Source organism: Schistocerca nitens, chromosome 3 (genome assembly GCF_023898315.1).
Source record: "Schistocerca nitens isolate TAMUIC-IGC-003100 chromosome 3, iqSchNite1.1, whole genome shotgun sequence".
Classification (NCBI taxonomy): domain Eukaryota; kingdom Metazoa; phylum Arthropoda; class Insecta; order Orthoptera; family Acrididae; genus Schistocerca; species Schistocerca nitens.
In genome coordinates this window covers 242063708-242081369 of record NC_064616.1, presented here as the reverse complement: position 1 = coordinate 242081369, position 17662 = coordinate 242063708, and the positions used below count along the sequence as shown (strand labels likewise).

The window sequence follows — 17662 nt, the reverse complement described above, 5'->3', positions numbered from 1 at the left end:
TTATGAGCAATCCAGTTTTCATTCAGTGAAGTTATGTACAGAGAACAGTTTCTTTTACTTTTTAGAATGCTAGATTTCAGTGACACCTCTGCCATTTTAAAATTGGGAACAGTATCGGTAAAGTTTGTACAGTATCCCTTAGTGAATTCAATCTGTAGCAGAGATTCTGCATTTACAAAAGCCTGTTGTTGTTCAAAGACTGTTTATATCTTTCAAACAATTTATTCCATCAAAATGGAATACAGTTGATCTAAACAAAATGTATGTGGTGTGACTTTCAGACTGGCTATGTCAGATGGCAACATTTATGGAACATGCACACACCCTTTACAGTAACAATCTATATTAAAACCCAACTTGTTTTTCTGGGTTTGCAACCATGGAACAAAAACATGTGGTACTGTTCACAGTGACAGGCACAATAAACAAAAGTTCAGAAAAAACTGAAATTAGGAGATATTTGATGTCAACTAATATGGTGATTTCCAATAAGTGGTGCAAGGAAAGGGAAGTGTGGATACTAACCACATGTAACACTATAGAAATGCTAGAGACAGGAAAAAAATTGACAGGAATACTGGAGAAAAATTAAGAAAATGCAATGAACTGTAGAATGTAACTTGAAAATGATAGAAATGGATTGTTTTGATGTGCTGTGAAGCTACTTTGGCTCAATATGAAAAACAATGAAATGATATGGAAAGTTCCTTTTTCTTTTTATCAACGTGGGCATTATATATGCTCATGTTCTACACAAGTTAGTGACAGGTCAAAAAAAAGTGAGTAGCAGAGTTCCATTTCTTGCTGGAAAGGGAACTCCAGAAAAATCAGTAAAGGAAGGTGCTGTGATGATAATCCTATATGTCTTGTGGGGAGCCATATCATTTAACTTTCATAGACTTCTGTAAGGTTGCACAGCAAATGGCTTACTTGACAGCACAAGGCAATAAAAAAGATCGCGAAGAGCTGGCTATAGGGCTCAATGATGTAGACAGATTTTCTAGACCTTGATAACTGAGACACTGCTAGAATTGTATGATGGCACTGATTAAGCAGATTGAATTGTGGCTTATGCTGATGATAACTTGAAAGTGGTCTCTGGGGCTGTAAACAGAAGCTTGAAGAAAATTAAACCCTGCACACACAAAGGAGCAGTGTTGTTGCTGGGATATGACATTACCAATGACTGCAGATAAAACTACATATATACTGCTTAAGGGGCAGAATTTCCTTAAACTGGAATCCAACTTGTAAACTAGGCTACAGTTGAAGCATACATAACACTGTTTACAGATGTTTTGGAGTATTCTTTGATGACAGAAGAAACTTATCAGCACACATAGATAATTCTGTCAAAAGTTGGCTAAAATTGTGCATGAAACTGCCAATGTCAACACTGCCAGTTATAGCTAACTTCAAATGACTGGATGTTGAAAAATCATACCACAATGCAGTTCTGTTTGTCAATGTGGGCTTTGCAGTAACTGCTTGAACTCGCAGGCTTCATCCGATATGCTACAAAGCTACCCTATAATGCACACTTTGAGAAGTTCTCCTGTGAATAGTGCAAGCAAGTCTTCTGTACTTCACCACCAGAGATTCCCATAATTAATTTGGGAACATGGCTATTGATCACTCAATTCCTCAACTATACTGTAGATGTTGTCTATACTCCTTCCATTATTTGAAACCTGAATAATTTTTCACTCTTAAATTTCCACTGGCTAGTGATTAACTACGTTTAAATTACCACTCATAGCCACTTTTATGACTTTCTAAGAATAATATTATATGGCACTGATAGCACAATGTTTTTTGTAGCATGCTTCTTTGATGAAATGCTTAGTGTGTTGCTTGTCAGTTTTTATCTTTTGCAGGAAAAACGTAAACTGCAGCTTCCTGCTTGGACTGCTGGTTATTATCCAGATAAATTAAGGACACTGGCTGCCAGAAGTTTGGCTTTGTTTTCTGAAAGTCAGACCATGAAACGTCTCAATGGAGGTTTGTCTTTTGCTTCTCTGACTGATGTCAGCAGTTGTGCAAATAATTCTGTAAGATATTCTAAATAATTTTAAATTTTTCAGGTCCTTTAGTGAAACACATTGTAGAAAAAATGCGGCTACAAAGTAACACTTCAAGAACTGTGTCTCCAAAATTTCTCATGTTTTCTGCCCACGATGTTACCATTGTGAATGTTCTCCAAACTATGGGGTTCACAGAGCTATTAAAGCCAGAGTATGGTGCAGCAGTTATCATTGAACTTCATTCAACAAATGACAGTGGTTATGAAGTTAAGGTATGTAGACATTGCATATAAAATAGTAATTTGATGTCTTACATTTATGTTGACTGCACTGACATTCTATATATTTATTCCTGTAAATTAGTCATGCTAGGTACAAAATATGATAGATCGTGCTTTGATGAGCAGAAGATCATCAAGGTAGTTCTGCTCGTATTGACTGTTTTATTCATGTTCAACAAAAGGTTGTTTTCATTCAGCCAGTACAAGGGCCTTTCATTGCTTTTGTCTAGGTCATTTCTTTTCTGCCATTATGAAGTGTTAGGTGAGAATAAGGCTGTGTTATCAACAAGTAACCCAAGTACTGTTGATGGTAGGTTTCCAGGGAGATCAGTACTAACAGAATGTAGAGTATTAAATGTAGCATTGAGCCTTGTGGTGCTCCTGAGGTGATGGATAATTTATTTGAAGGAGTTGTTCTTCCATCAGGTGTTATTATTTCCATCAGTTGCCTTATATTTGACAGACAGGATTGGAAAAACTGATTGTAGATGCATCTTGTACCATATATATCCAGTTATGTAAGAGCGGATATTAATTTACTAGTTCAAAGGCTATTGTTGGATTCATAAAAAGACTAGAAGGATAATGTTTTAGATTGACTCGCACTGTTTTAGATAATTAAATGAAGAGAGAGCTTCAGTGTTTGAATTATTTTCTTATGAATGAATGCCAAACTGATGTGCTGTTAATAAGGAGTTGCTTTCAAGGAAGACAACACATACATTGTGGCCCATGCGCAACAGGCATATAAACTGCAGAAGATACATGCTCCACAAGATCTGGTGATTTTCAGAGAACAAAAATCAGTCAGAGAACCAAATGCAGTCATAATAAATAAATGAATCTCTGTGATGACAGACAGATCCCAGGACACTAACTTATGGAGCAGTTGATTGTATCACACACACATTTTATCTCATTACCAACCTTTTTTTATTATGTAGCTAGGTATATCACTGAGGCTAAATAAGAGGGAAATTTCATATTCCTAATAATTTGGAGAATGTCTTTCAAAGTTGTACTCGTTAAGGAATGCGATTTCTCAGATATAGAGCATTTTAAGTGGAGATATTTTGCTGGTGGAGAGCAGCCTGCTGATAAAATACAGGGTGATTCAAAAAGAATACCACAACTTTAGGAATTTAAAACTCTGCAACGACAAAAGGCAGAGCTAAGCACTATCTGTCGGCGAATTAAGGGAGCTATAAAGTTTCATTTAGTTGTACATTTGTTCGCTTGAGGCGCTGTTGACTAGGCGTCAGCATCAGTTGATGCTAAGATGGCGACCGCTCAACAGAAAGCTTTTTGTGTTATTGAGTACGGCAGAAGTGAATCGACGACAGTTGTTCAGCGTGCATTTCGAACGAAGTATAGTGTTAAACCTCCTGATAGGTGGTGTATTAAACGTTGGTATAAACAGTTTACAGAGAATGGGTGTTTGTGCAAAGGGAAAAGTTCTGGACGGCCGAGAACGAGTGATGAAAATGTAGCACGCATCCAGCAAGCATTTGTTCGCAGCCCAGGAAAATCGACTCACAGAGCTAGCAGAGAGCTGCAAATTCCACAATCAACTGTATGGAGAGTCCTACGAAAAAGGTTAGTTATGAAACCTTATCGTCTGAAATTGGTTCAAGCACTGTCTGCAGCTGATAAGATTAAAAGAATCGATTTCTGTGATTTTATCCTTGCTCAAATGGAAACAGATGAATCTTTCGTTTCAAAGATTGTGTTTAGTGATAAATCAACTTTCCACACTAACGGGAAAGTCAACCGTCACAATGTCTGTATATGGGGCACTGAGAATCCGCGGGAAACAACTCAGTATGAACGTGACTCACCTAAGGTGAACATTTTCTGTGCCATTTCAGCCAATAAAGTTTTTGGTCCCTTTTTCTTCGAAGGTGCTACTGTAACTGGACTACAGTATCTGGAGATGTTAGAGAATTGGCTGTTCCCTCAGCTCGAACAAGAAGCACAACAATTCATATTTCAGCAGGATGGAGCGCCACCACATTGGCACTTATCTGTCCGTAACTACCTGAATGTCAACTACCCGAGGCGATGGATCGGCCGCCAGGCAGCCCGTGACAGAGCACTTCATCACTGGCCTCCAAGAATCCCTGATCTTACCCCCTGCGATTTTTTCTTATGGGGGTATGTTAAGGATATGGTGTTTCGGCCACCTCTCCCAGCCACCATTGATGATTTGAAACAAGAAATAACAGCAGCTATCCAAACTGTTACGCCTGATATGCTACAGAGAGTGTGGAACAAGTTGGAGTATCGGGTTGATATTGCTCGTGTGTCTGGAGGGGGCCATATTGAACATCTCTGAACTTGTTTTTGAGTGAAAAAAAACCTTTTTAAATACTCTTTGTAATGATGTATAACAGAAGGTTATATTATGTTTCTTTCATTAAATACACATTTTTAAAGTTGTGGTATTCTTTTTGAATCACCCTGTATTATCTGTAACTTAAAAAATGTTTATGTACTGTATTACTTATGTCTGATATAATTTTCTTGTTGACCATTGAAGTAGGAAGATTCTGGAGTTAATGATAGGTGCCAATATGTAAAGTCTTCCTTTACATGGTTCCTTGAAACTCTTAAATATTCTGATGCTGTGGAGTCTTCAATATGTCTTCTGTGGATGAAAATACGTAATGATGTGGAACTTATTTGTGGTAAGCTAAATCTTAAAAAGAAACTCTGGTGGAAAAATCAAATAAAAATTGGCCACCAGAGAAAAGGCAGCTACGTATAATGAATTACTTCTACAATTATACAGAGTTCATGCAAAACAACTTATTCAGCAACTAGCTACAGTTTATTGTAGGTTACTGAAGTAGCAAATTGTTCTGGGTGATTTAGAAAAGGCTCAAGTCATTTCTGTTGCCACTTTCGAGTGCCACTTTGCAATCAAAGTTAGTTTCCCAGCTCTGTCTGGATTCAAGATAAGTCAGCTGTTGGGGAGAAAAAAAAAAACAGCCTTATGGATTGCAAAGACAAAATATTGTTGAGTTATTAAGAAGAGAAACAGTTCTTAACCACTCCATTTAGAGAAGTTACCAAGTTTCTGCTGTAATGCAAATGGAAATCTAGAAAATGGTGGAACATTTTGCCATGGTCGCTGCCCCTGCTAGTTGGGATCCAGTTTTTCAATAATGCAAAGTGTTTGCACTATGTTTGCACAACTGGATTGTTGGGACTTTTGTTCTACCAGTCATGAAGCTTACAGTAGTCCCGTCTGCATGTTGGAGGTTGAATTTGTTTTGTCTGCAGCTTCTCATATTACCTGGTCATGATAGTTGATTACAGTATGCTACAGGAGCTCACAGCAAGAGAATTGAAGAAATCCGCCCCACCCTTTTAAAATGTATTTAGGTAATAGGATATTTCATGATTGGTGGAGCAATGCTTTTTCAATTCCCTATTAAAAACTTGGGAAGGACTGCACATTCTCAAGTAGCTCTTAAAGTGTTGCCCTTACCACCTACATAGGAAATACTAGGTGGTTACATTTAAACAAGAGAGTTCTGAGTGATACAGTGCAGGTCGTATACATTGCAGGATGGTGACATCATCATAGGTATGTTCATTAATGAGTGCACTTGCGAAGTATGCTGAAAAAGATAATAGTTCCACTTTCTGACACCAGGTGAAAATATGGCGCTGTAAGCAAAAAGAATGCATGTGTAATGTTCCCTGTTTCAATGTCAGTATGCTGTTTGTCACTGGGCAATGCATGTTGACTTCTTTTGTGAAGTGACTGTTGGTATAAAGGGTTAAGTTTTGCATACGAAATGTAATGGCTGTTGAGAAGAAAGATCATGCACTGCTGGTAAAGTTGTTTTATCAGAACACCGGCAATAGTAGCACTGCATTGTGGGAATATCATCAACAGAAACAACTTCAAAGATGCCTGATGTTAATAAATGGGCTATGAAATATGATCAAGAAATCTGAAGAAACAGGTGAGTAAGGTGGTGCAGCATAGAGGGGGAGGCAGCTCATTCCCACAGCAGTTGTTGATGAAGTTGTTGTAGCTATAGCCTGCCTTGCAGCACATGCTTCAGATTCTGCAGCCAGTGCTCAAGCTGTGTCATGGGAATTCTCCTTGTCCTGGGAAACAGTTAAAAAGATTTTGTGATGCATTTTACACTGGTACCCTTACAGTATTCAAAATGTGCACCAAATGAAGCCCCAAGAAAGGCTACAACTCCATGACTTTGTCCATCATTTTTTGGCACAGATGGAACTGGGTGACACGTGGCCATGGAATATCCTTAAGGTGGACAAAGCACAATTTACTCTGCACAGTGTTGTGTATGTCCAGATTTGTCACATATGGGGTTGTGCAGGAACATACATTACACATGACTTACGTGACTGAGTGATGGGATTTTATAAGCTCCTTCATTCTCAGTCTGTTTTTCTATGGGGATGACACCTCACAGGCCTATAAGGCATACACTGGCATCTGCATAATATGATGACCTCCTTGTGCAACATGTGATTCCAATTTTGCAAAAATGCAACTGTGTCCACACCACTATTTTCATGCAAGATTGGGCAACATCACATGTTACTTGCCTGGTGAAAGATTTGTTTTGAATAACCTTGAATAATGACCACATCATCTCTAGGCAAATTTTATGTTCTGTACATAGGTTCTTTTTCGTTTTGGAATAATGTTAATGGGTAATGTTCAGTGTTTAAGTGTTAATACAAACAAATGTGCTTAGGTGGTAAATGAATGTTTTGTTACATTTCCTCACAAATTGTTACCTAATAATAGTACTGTGTCATGCCTAATTCAGTTCCTCAAGCAGAAGTGGATGAGTTAAACATCTGAATTGGAACCATCGTTTTGTTAAAGCAGTATGCTTCTGGACATGGGTTCCTCTTCAAATTACTATGTATTGAGTCCCCTATACAAGTTGTAGAAGTTTGTAATGGGGATTTCTGAACTCCCTGTATGAGGTTTGTGGGGCACATTTGATTTTAAGCTTCATGGCTGCTACATCATATGGACCTGAGAGTAAGGTTCTTGAAAGCTCTGGATATTTTAAAATGTGTGTCATAGTATGTCATAGGTAACAGCCTGTGTATCCTAGTTTGATAGAGTCTTCGTGTAATACCAACTTGGGTTTGGATGATAGGTTTACAATAATTCATGTGCAGTGTACTATGAGAGAATTAGTTTAGTCATTGGGGTGTTTTCAATGAGCCCTATTCCCAGTCTGTGTTTGGACTGGTGAGGCCCCACATATATCAGGCAGTGAGTCCACATGGTGTAGCATCCAAATAAAACTTTTGTTTAGAGGCGGATGTGAAGAATGAATAAAGACTCAGATGGTGCCTGTTTGGCTTCTTGGGTTTGAAACAATTTAAAAATAAATGAGCTTTGTACATATATTTAAGGCTTTATTCTGTAAAATTTTAAACAAGTATGTACCTCAACTTTATTGTAGTGTATAAAAAATGATGAGCAAAATCATTTTCACTATTGCCACCATGAGACTGAATACTACCTGGTGGTGGTGCAAGCAAGTGACGTGGCAAAGAAAGTATATAAATGAAGCAGAGACAATTCTGGAATCATTCTAGAAATGATAAGGGCCACAAATGGGGAAAGCCACTGACACATAAATGACTTTAACAAAGTGTACATTGTTACAGGCTGGCACCAAGGAATGAGAATCAGAGAAATGGCAGAGCTCATTGGCTATTCCATGCTACACTTGTGAGCATCTATGGAAAATTGTTGAAGGATAGTGAAATCATCAATAGACAACAAAGTGTTGGATGTCTATGCATCATTATGGAGGTTGAAGGATTGCCCACTCTGTGATGCCGGATAGATAGTGATCTGATGACAAAGTAAAATGCTGGTGCAGGCACAAGTGTTTCAGAGCACACCATTCAACATAAATAGTTGAACGTGGGGCTCTGCAGCAGACATTGCCTATATGTTCCCTTGATGATCTGATAGCATTGTCAAATATGGTTGCAGTTCGCATGGCATCATCAAGATTGGATTCTGGATCAGAGTCATGTTAAGGTGATACTGAACCCCTGGTAGGACTGCCAAAGTTGTGACACCCCACTCCACTCCCCTGACCCCCCCCCACCCTCCCCCTTGCCATCATGCCAACCTCCTCTGCCAAGAATCTATTTTCCTGCAGTTTTTCCTACACAGATTTAGCAAATTTTATACTCTTGTAAGTATAGTTTAATAAAAATGGAACCTTACTGAAAAAAATACTTAAATTAACTGTATTGATAATATAAAATATTACATACAGCAAATTAAAAGTATCAATATAGTAAATAACTTAAACATTGTATACATTTTCTGAAAACCTGAAAGTAAAAAAAAATTCTAAGTTTTATTATTTATGACAATTATTGCACACTGTTTTCAGTATGATATATAATACATTTTATTTGTTTCTCATAAACTACAAGGGGCCTCCAACAAGTAATGCAATCCATTTTTTTCCTCGGCCAATTTTGGTTGAAAAATTCAGAACTTGTTGTTGGAGATCGTGGAATATTCCTGCTTCAGTCCCTATCGTTTCAGGAAGTTCTGATAAGTTGCAGTGCTGTGCATAGCCTTCAAAATGGGACCTGTCACAGAGGTGCATTCCAAGCAGAGAGTTGTCATTCAGTTTGTTTGGTGGAAAACCAGAGCATCACAGATATTCACATGCACTTGATGAATGTCTGTGGAGACCTAGCAGTGAACAAAAGCATGGTGAGTCATTGGGCAAGGCATGTCATTATTGCAGCAAGGTTGTGCAAACCTGTCTGATCTCCCACAGGAAGCGGTATGTGGATGATGGGGGGGGTTATTACCGCAGCAAGATGTTGGCTCTGATGTCAACCATTAGAGTTGTCCCATTTGGGCATACAGGCCCTCCCAGTAAGGTGGCATAAGGCCATCACATTGAACAGAGATTATGTTGAAAAATAGAATTTTGTAGCCAAAAGAGTGGGGAATAATATGGTATACTTCAATCTGTTTTCAGAAAAAAATATGTTGCATTACTCATTGAACACCCCTATTTTAATAGTGCTTAAATTAATAATCAGAAATAAAATAAAAAGGACTACAATTTTAATTTTGCAGTTTCCTCATTTGAGTGAAACAAGTTCATTGATTATGTTATAAAAGTCACGTTTAGCAGCTGTGTTCTGTTGACAAAATATCTAAATTTTACAGTCAGCTTTCACCATAATTGACCTTAAGTAGCTTCTCATATTATCTAAAATTGTGTGCTGCAATCACTGGTGTTGTCTTTAAATATCCTTAAAGCTACTTTCATGACTGGATAAGGATTCCTTGACCTATCCTTTACAAATATCCAAAAGGGGGCCATATCACTGCTTTTCACCTGTTCTTTCAGCTGGAACCTGAAAGCAGCTATTTTGTTAACTAGCTTGTCTTTGCCAATATTGCCATGAGATGTTGTGCATACAGTCCAGTCTAGAGGTTAGCATCACTGACTGGTGTGCTGTGGATCACTAGTTCATATTCAACCATAAGCAATTTGTATTTGTCAGCAAATTCAGCTGTACAGTTTTTAGGATAAGATACAGAGGTTTCATTTACAGTGTTTTCTGACAGGTAACCAAGATGAAATAGTGTGATATATGTAAACTCTACTTTCCATTTCATGTATTATTGTGTTATATACTTTAGCTGAAACAGCCTTTGGTCAGATAGCATATATTTGCTTTGAGGAACCATATCACCATAGCAAAAAATCCATTGATGCAGCTGTGTCAGCCAAGCAATCTGTTGACACATAATTCATGTTAATGGTAGACATCTGTTCAGTGGTACTCATTTCTTTATGATAAGACTGGGACAAAATGACACTGTAACAGCAGCATACATTTATAGTCATTGCCAGAGGGAAAGGCTTCTTCTTGCAGGCAGAAGATAACAAAATGAGGGGTAGCAGAACTCGCTTAGCATCTCCTTGGTAGTTCTTGAGCTGTCTTTTTTTCCATGGACTTTTTTACTCTCCCCCTGTGTTTGCACCTTTGGCAGGTGCCTATTTTTCCAAGTCCTCGTTATTGTTCTGTTGTGGAGCAAAGGAAACATGTCACTTGGTCAGATGAATCGAATTTTTGGTTACACCAAGTTGATGGTCATGTCAACATATGCCATCACCTAGGTGGAAGGATGCTTTAAACATGCACTGCACCCTTGGTGTAGGTCAGTGGAGGCAGTGATATGATATGGGGGACATTCACCTTGGTTTTCGTGGTACCTGGGATAGTAATTGAAAGCAACATGACAGCTGTAGACTACGTGACTGTTGTTGTGGACCAGCTGCAGCCCTCTACAGTAGATGTCATCCCCAATGGCAATGGCACCTTCCAGCAGGATAACTGACCATTTCATGTGCCACAATCGTGCTACAGTGGTTTGAGGAGCATGATATTGAACTCAGGCTGATATCTTGACCACCAAATTTGCCTGATGTGAATCTGATGGAACACAGCTGGGATGTTATCCAATGTCAGTTCCTTGCTCACACACTATCAGTCTGTTATTTGTGGGCACATTTCTCTGGGAAAGTAATAAGGACTTGGTGACACCATGCCATGAAGAATAGCTGCTGTATTGTGTTCCAAAAAGGGCCAACATATTATTATGTAAGTAGCCATAATGTTATGGCTCATCAGTGAATTGTAGAACTATATTAAGCTCTGAAGACACTGGAACAGATGAAATGTCATTGAAGTAGAAAGTTTTTCACCTGTTCAGATTCCCTTGTTGTCCAATATGACAGATGCACATGCCAGGGAAAGTGATCCAAAATACAGAGTTACAACATTAGGATAAACATGTATCATTTTGCACTACCTGATAAAAAAAAAAGTGAAGCACCCGGAAGTCGTGGTCATGGTCAGATGTCATTGTAACTTCATACATGTACACACCATCAGTGAGTATGTAAATGATTAGAGTTGTAATTATGTGTGACAGGTGGAACAGCCACTGGAATACATTTGTGTTGTCCATGTGTAGTGTTGTTACCAGGCCTGGTAGGTTTTATGAAGGGTGTGAACAACATCAAATGTTGGTTGCTCACTGTGAAGGGCATGGAGATATTTCATCATCTAACGAAACTGTGTTATCAGCAGCTTAGAGAGTTTGAAAGGGGCCTCATTGTGGGTCTTCATTTGGCCAGCTGGGCAAACTGTGCAATATCCAGATATGGGGGGCATATGGATGTGACAGTGTCCTGGTATTGGACCACATGAGAATGTGACAGCAGGCATACTCATCATCAAGATTCTGGTTGATGATATCTGATAACACAAGAGATAGTCACTGTAATATCCACCAAGCACATCATAACCTCTTCACATCTTCACCTGCCATCCAGAAACAAGTAATGGACTCCCTGCAACATTGTGTCATCCCACACCATTGGTCAGAGGCTAGCAGCAGGTGGAATAGGAAATTAACATTCCTGGCAGTACATTGAGTGATCTCATGACTGACAAGCATTGGAAGCATGGACTGCTGATGAATGGTATCACATTATGTTCAGTGATGAATTACAGTTCTGCACTACCCTGGATTTCCATCATTGACATAAATGGAGGCAGCCTGGAGAGACCCTGTTCTTCAGCTGTTTAGGAGAGGCACAGGGCTGATACTCCTGGATTCACAGTGTGGGGAGCCAATCCGGTGTGAATTTAAGGTTGTGGTTGGAAGTGATTGGGGGAACTCTGATGGCACACTGGCATGTTATGGACATCACATGTCCACATGTGTTTCTTCTCGTGCCATTTTTCAACAACACAATGCTTGTCCACACATGGCATATGTCTTTATTAACTGACTGCATTGTGTTGAGGTACTACTATGGCCAGAAATATCCTCAGATCTGTTCCCAATAGAATGTGTGGGACCAGCCCAGATGTCAACTTTGTCCTGGTGCCAGTGTCTGGGACATCAAGGACCAATTACAAAAGATGTAAACCAGTTTGCCTTAGGGTAGTATACAACAGCTTTGACACCTTTCCCAGCTGAACCAGCACATGCTTACAGGCCAGAGGGGCTGAAATTTTAAACTGGCAAGTGGGCTCTTTGTAAATTTGACTCAATTTTGTAATCATCAAAATAAACTGACTTGTCCTTTCCTGACATGACATCCTGTGAACTGTGGATGAATGGCAACAGGCACATTCAATATTCTTAGATTTCCAGAAAACATTTTACACAGTGCTATACTGCGAACTGTTAATGAAGACACAAGCATACAGGATACGTACTCGATATGTGAGTGGCTCAAAGGTTTCTTAAGTAACAGAGCCCAGTAAATTGTACTCACCAGTGAGTGTTCATCAGAGACAAAGCTATCATCATGAGTGTCCCAGGGAAGTGTAATAGGACCATTCTTATTTTCTGTACCCGTAAATGATTTGGCGGACATGGTAAGTAACAGTCTGTGGCTGTTTGCTGATGATATTGTGGTGTGTGGACAGATGTTCTCATTGAGTGACTGTAGGATGATACAAGATGACTTAGACAAAATTTCTATTTAATTTTCTAGTTGGTGAGATGAATAGCAGCTAGTTTTAAATGTAGAAAAATGTAAGTTAATGCAGATGAGTAGGAAAAACAAACCCATAATGTTTGGATACAGTAATAGTGGTGTGCTGCTTGACAGTCACATCATTGAAATATCAGGGCTTAACATTGCAAAGTAATACGAAATGGAATGAGCATGTAAGGACTGTAGTAGCGAAGGTGAATGGTTGACTTTGGTTTATTGGGAGAATTTTATGGAAGTGTGGTTCATCTGTAGAGGAAACTGCATATAGGAGACTAGGGTGATTTGTTGTTGAGTACTGTTAAAGTGTTTGGGATATGCATCATGTCATATTAAAGAAAGACGTTGAAGCAATTAGAGGCAGGCTACTAGATTTGATACCAGCAGGTTCAGGCAACATGCAAGTATTGAGTATCAAGGCTCACTGCTGACTGATTCTACTGCTGCCTACACACATTTTGTGTAAGGACCTAGAAGATAAGATTAGAGAGATTAGGGCACATACGGAGACACATAGTCATTTTTTTGCTTGCTCTATTTACAAACTGAGCGAGGTGGCGCAGTGGTTAGCACACTGAACTCGCATTCAGGACGACGACGGTTCAATCCCGTCTCCGGCCATCCTGATTTAGGTTTTCCGTGATTTCCCTAAATCACTTCCGGCAAATGCCGGGATGGTTCCTTTGAAAGGGCACGGCCGATTTCCTTTCCCATCCTTCTCTCACCCGAGCTTGCACTCCGTCTCTAATGACCTTGTTGTCGACGGGACGTTAAACACTAATCTCCTCCTCCTCCTCTATTTACAAGTGGAACAGAAAAGGAAATAACTAGTAGTGGTACAGGATACTCTCCATCATGCACCATACAGTGGCTTCGGGAGTATATATATGGATGTAGACGTAGATCCTCTCAACACATTAAGTTTTGTTTTGTGTTCTCCTCCCCTTCTGAGTGCTTCACTTTTTTGTTAGGTAGTCTCTTTGATACCAAGGTATGTGTATATATTACTTCATATGGGTATGCTATGAGAAAAGTAGCAATTTTAGATTGTACTCATCCACTTACACAGTTCAGTTGCTGTTTTATGTAACTTTACACAGAACACTATTAATTGTATACCTAATGACAATGTCAAAACCTCTTTAACACAAACATTAGAGTTAAGTTGAATTTACAACTTCAGACCAAATACTCCTATAAATTACAGGAGTGGTAGATAAGGTAAAATTTATAAATGCAATGCAAGCAGAACTGAGCTTTTTGGTTAACTTATTCACGTGTTCATGCCATATCACTTTATTATCCATCTCGATGCTGAGTAGTATTGCACATAGTCTCATCTAGTGTGTGCAGACACCTGTAAATGACTTTTATTTGTATGGAATGGTGTAGCATGCCTTTGTATGATTAAATGTTTAGGTGTTTGCTATGAAATGGCTGTCGTCATATTCTATAATTGTCCTGATTTTTTTGTGGGCAATTTTTCTGTCTAATTGTCATCAATAGCCATCATAGTTCTGAAAAGTCCTCAAATGTCACATACAGATCATGTATGTCAGTCAAGAACAAGGGTCTACCAAGCACTGATGCTTACAGGGCTCCATATTTAATGTTTCCCCACTCGGAATTTAATGTTATTCTTGTGGTTAATTTCAGTTTCTCTGTGGAGAAGCCTTTGTGGAATCCAGACTGAGTTGTTATTAAAATTTTAAGAAATATGTTTCAACATTCTTTTGTAAAAAGCTGCCATCTCAGAAATTTTACGAACTTGGAAAGGATGAAGTCTGAGCTACAGTTTGAACTAACATATTTTTACCACTTTCACAAGCAGGTGCTATTACTGTGTACCTCAGTCATTCATGAAACATACCTTTATGTATCAGAGTATTGTAAAGGTGACTTGATGGGCTACAATGAAGTTAGGACAACATTTTAGTATTTTGCTTGTTATACTGTGATAATTAAAAGATTTACTGTTTTTCAGTGACCTAATAATTTTTTGTGATCTCTTTAATGTTTTATTTTCAAAAACAGATGTCTGGAAGTGGAGTATTCTTTCTTTGTCTAGTAACACTTCAGACTGTCTATGTTTTGGGTTTGGAATTTTTTGTGCTAATTGACACAGGCAAGAAGTTTACAATACAGCTTGCACGCCATCTTTGAATCTTTATAATAAATGTGTGGATCCTGTTCAGTTCTATCTCATGTATCTCAAGTGAAACCAGAACTTAAATTTTCTAGAAACGGATTAAAGGATGTTTGTTTCGTATGTCTGTTACCACACATACAAACAAGTTTTATTACAACATTTTCATGGTCGCATTACTTCACTGGGGAGTGAATGGCTGACTTTCATCATATGTCACTATATTCAGACAAGATGTTCCATTATAACAACAAAATATTTTACCAATCAAATATCACCTTATACACACAATGTACTATTAAATTAATGCTGACTTTGTTACAGGTGTTGTATTTGAACAATGCTTCTGACAGTGAGCCACATGTTCTCAACACTCCTGGTTGCACAGACAAGTGTCATCTGCAGCAGTTTGTAGATCTGATGAAGCCTGTTTTACCAGACGACTGGACAGTGGAATGTCAAAAGTTAGATAGCTAAATAATGGATATTCAGCAAAGTGATCGAACACTTATATTAATAATCAAATATTTCATGCCATAAATGTGATCACACTGCCTCAAAAAATTGTACCATATTCATAGTGTATCTGATAAATGTGAGATTGAATTTTGTCACTTCTTTTGTAAATAAATATAAATTTGTTGCACGTAGATAATACACTTTTATTGAGAGAGAAGTTTCACTCATGATGTATCTGCAGGAAATGTGGTCATCCTTATTTCATCACAAAGCTATCAGAATTATAAACTTATTTTCTCATAATATACTTTAAAAGTTAAATCATAGACTTACATACAAGTGACTCACCAATGTTATTCTATAAGTCTAGTTTCAGTGTACTGTGGTCACGTACAGTTCAACTATAATACATCATTTAATTTCATAAGCTACATGGAAACTGATCACTATTTAAAATAATGTATGTTTACATATTTTAGTTCCTTTTGCTGTATTCTTGGTCAAGTAACAACATTATCATTCAATAATTCCTCTACTGAGTAATAGAACTTTTGGACTAGCATGCTGTACAATTTTCTCTTCAGAAAACTATTCTTGATCCTATTTTAATTTCTATCTTTTAATTTGTTACAAATCACCACTCCTGTGTATTGCAAAGTGTGGACAAAAACCTGAGGGTAGCAAGCATGAACTTTTCTTTATTCCTAGAATTGTGTGTATGCTGGATTTTTTTTTTTTTTTTTTTTTGCTAGGTCAATATTCTTTTCATGTCCAAAAGGCAATGCCATATTTTAGCACGGATTCAAAGTAACTATGGTACATTATTTTTCTTGTGTACATGTAGATCGTGTCAGCTTCAACTGTCATACCAAATGCCAGACTGTTTAATTTATTTGGAAAGTGTGCAATATGTGAAGACCATGACAGTTTTTCATCCGCGTGCATTTCCAAGAAATTGACACAGTCTGCTTCATTTAGTTCCTTAATTTTGTGGTTTATCTGAATACGATTTGTTTTTGATTGTTTGGTTTTAAATTGCAATAGTTGAATTTTTTGTAATATTTAATTTTAATCCATTTCAGTGAAATTAGGTATCAAATTTTTTAGGGCACCTGCAACGTTTTTGGGAAGTTTGTCTGCATTACTATATTCAATCAGCATTGGGCATGTGAATTATTTTTGGGAAATATGCATTACTGTATTCAATCAGCACTGTTGTACCAACTGTAAATAATAATGAATGCAAATTTATGTTGAGTGGTGAGTCATTTACATAAAAAAATGATGTTTGCCCTGATACCGAGCCTTGTGAAATTCCTTTTAAAATGGTTTTCCACTTTGATTCCATGTCCTGTTGAATGACAGCATATGACTTAAACCACTGTAAAATGCAGCCCTCAATTCCATATTTTTCCAATTTTTGTATAAGTAAAGAGTGGTTTACACTGTGAAAGGTTTTTCGTAAGTAAAAAAAGAAGTTATTATAGTTTCCTGAGAGTTTTCTGTGTAGTTTGTTAGTTAGAATTCTTTTTGCACAATTAATAGCATAAATTGTGCTTTTCCCTTTTTGGAAACCAAATTAATATACTGAGATGACAAAAAATGTTTTAATAAAATTTCTAGCTTGTATTGCAGCAAGCTTTTGAAATACTTTAGAAAATGCTGGAAGATGAGAGAAGGGATGGTAGTTTTCCATATCTTCTTTGGAGCCTTTTCTTGAATAATAGTTTGATATCAGCATATTCCTCCCCCCCCCCTCCCCCCATGAACCATGGACCTTGAAGTTGGTGGGGAGGCTTGAGTGCCTCAGCGATAGAGATGGCCATACCATGGGTGTAACTGCAATGGAGGGGTATCTGTTGAGAGGCCAGACAAATGTGTGGTTCCTGAAGAGGGGCAGCAGCCTTTTCAGCAGTCGCAGGGGCAACAGTCTGGATGATTGACTGATCTAGCCTTGTAACACTAACCAAAACAGCCTTGCTGTGCTGGTACTCCGAAAGGCTGAAAGCAAGGGGAAACTACAGCTGTAATTTTTCCCAAGGGCATGCAGCTTTACTATATGGTTAAATGATGATGGCATCCTCTTGGGTAAAATATTCTTGAGGTAAAATAGTCCCCCATTAGGATCTCAGGGCAGGGACACTCAGGAGGACGTCGTTATCA

At 38.1% G+C, this 17662-nt stretch overlaps 1 protein-coding gene across 1 annotated transcript in view; it reads left to right on the top strand.

Moving 5' to 3' along the window:
• LOC126248197 (lysosomal acid phosphatase-like) overlaps positions 1-16750 on the top strand; it is a 211705-nt gene extending 194955 nt beyond the window's left edge. Inside the window, exons 5-7 of the mRNA XM_049948993.1 lie at positions 1878-2001; positions 2085-2296; positions 15365-16750. Coding sequence (XP_049804950.1) covers positions 1878-2001; positions 2085-2296; positions 15365-15517 — 489 coding nt within the window. The 3' untranslated portion in view covers positions 15518-16750. The remainder of the gene's footprint in view (positions 1-1877; positions 2002-2084; positions 2297-15364) is intronic.
• Positions 16751-17662: the final 912 nt, after the last annotated feature.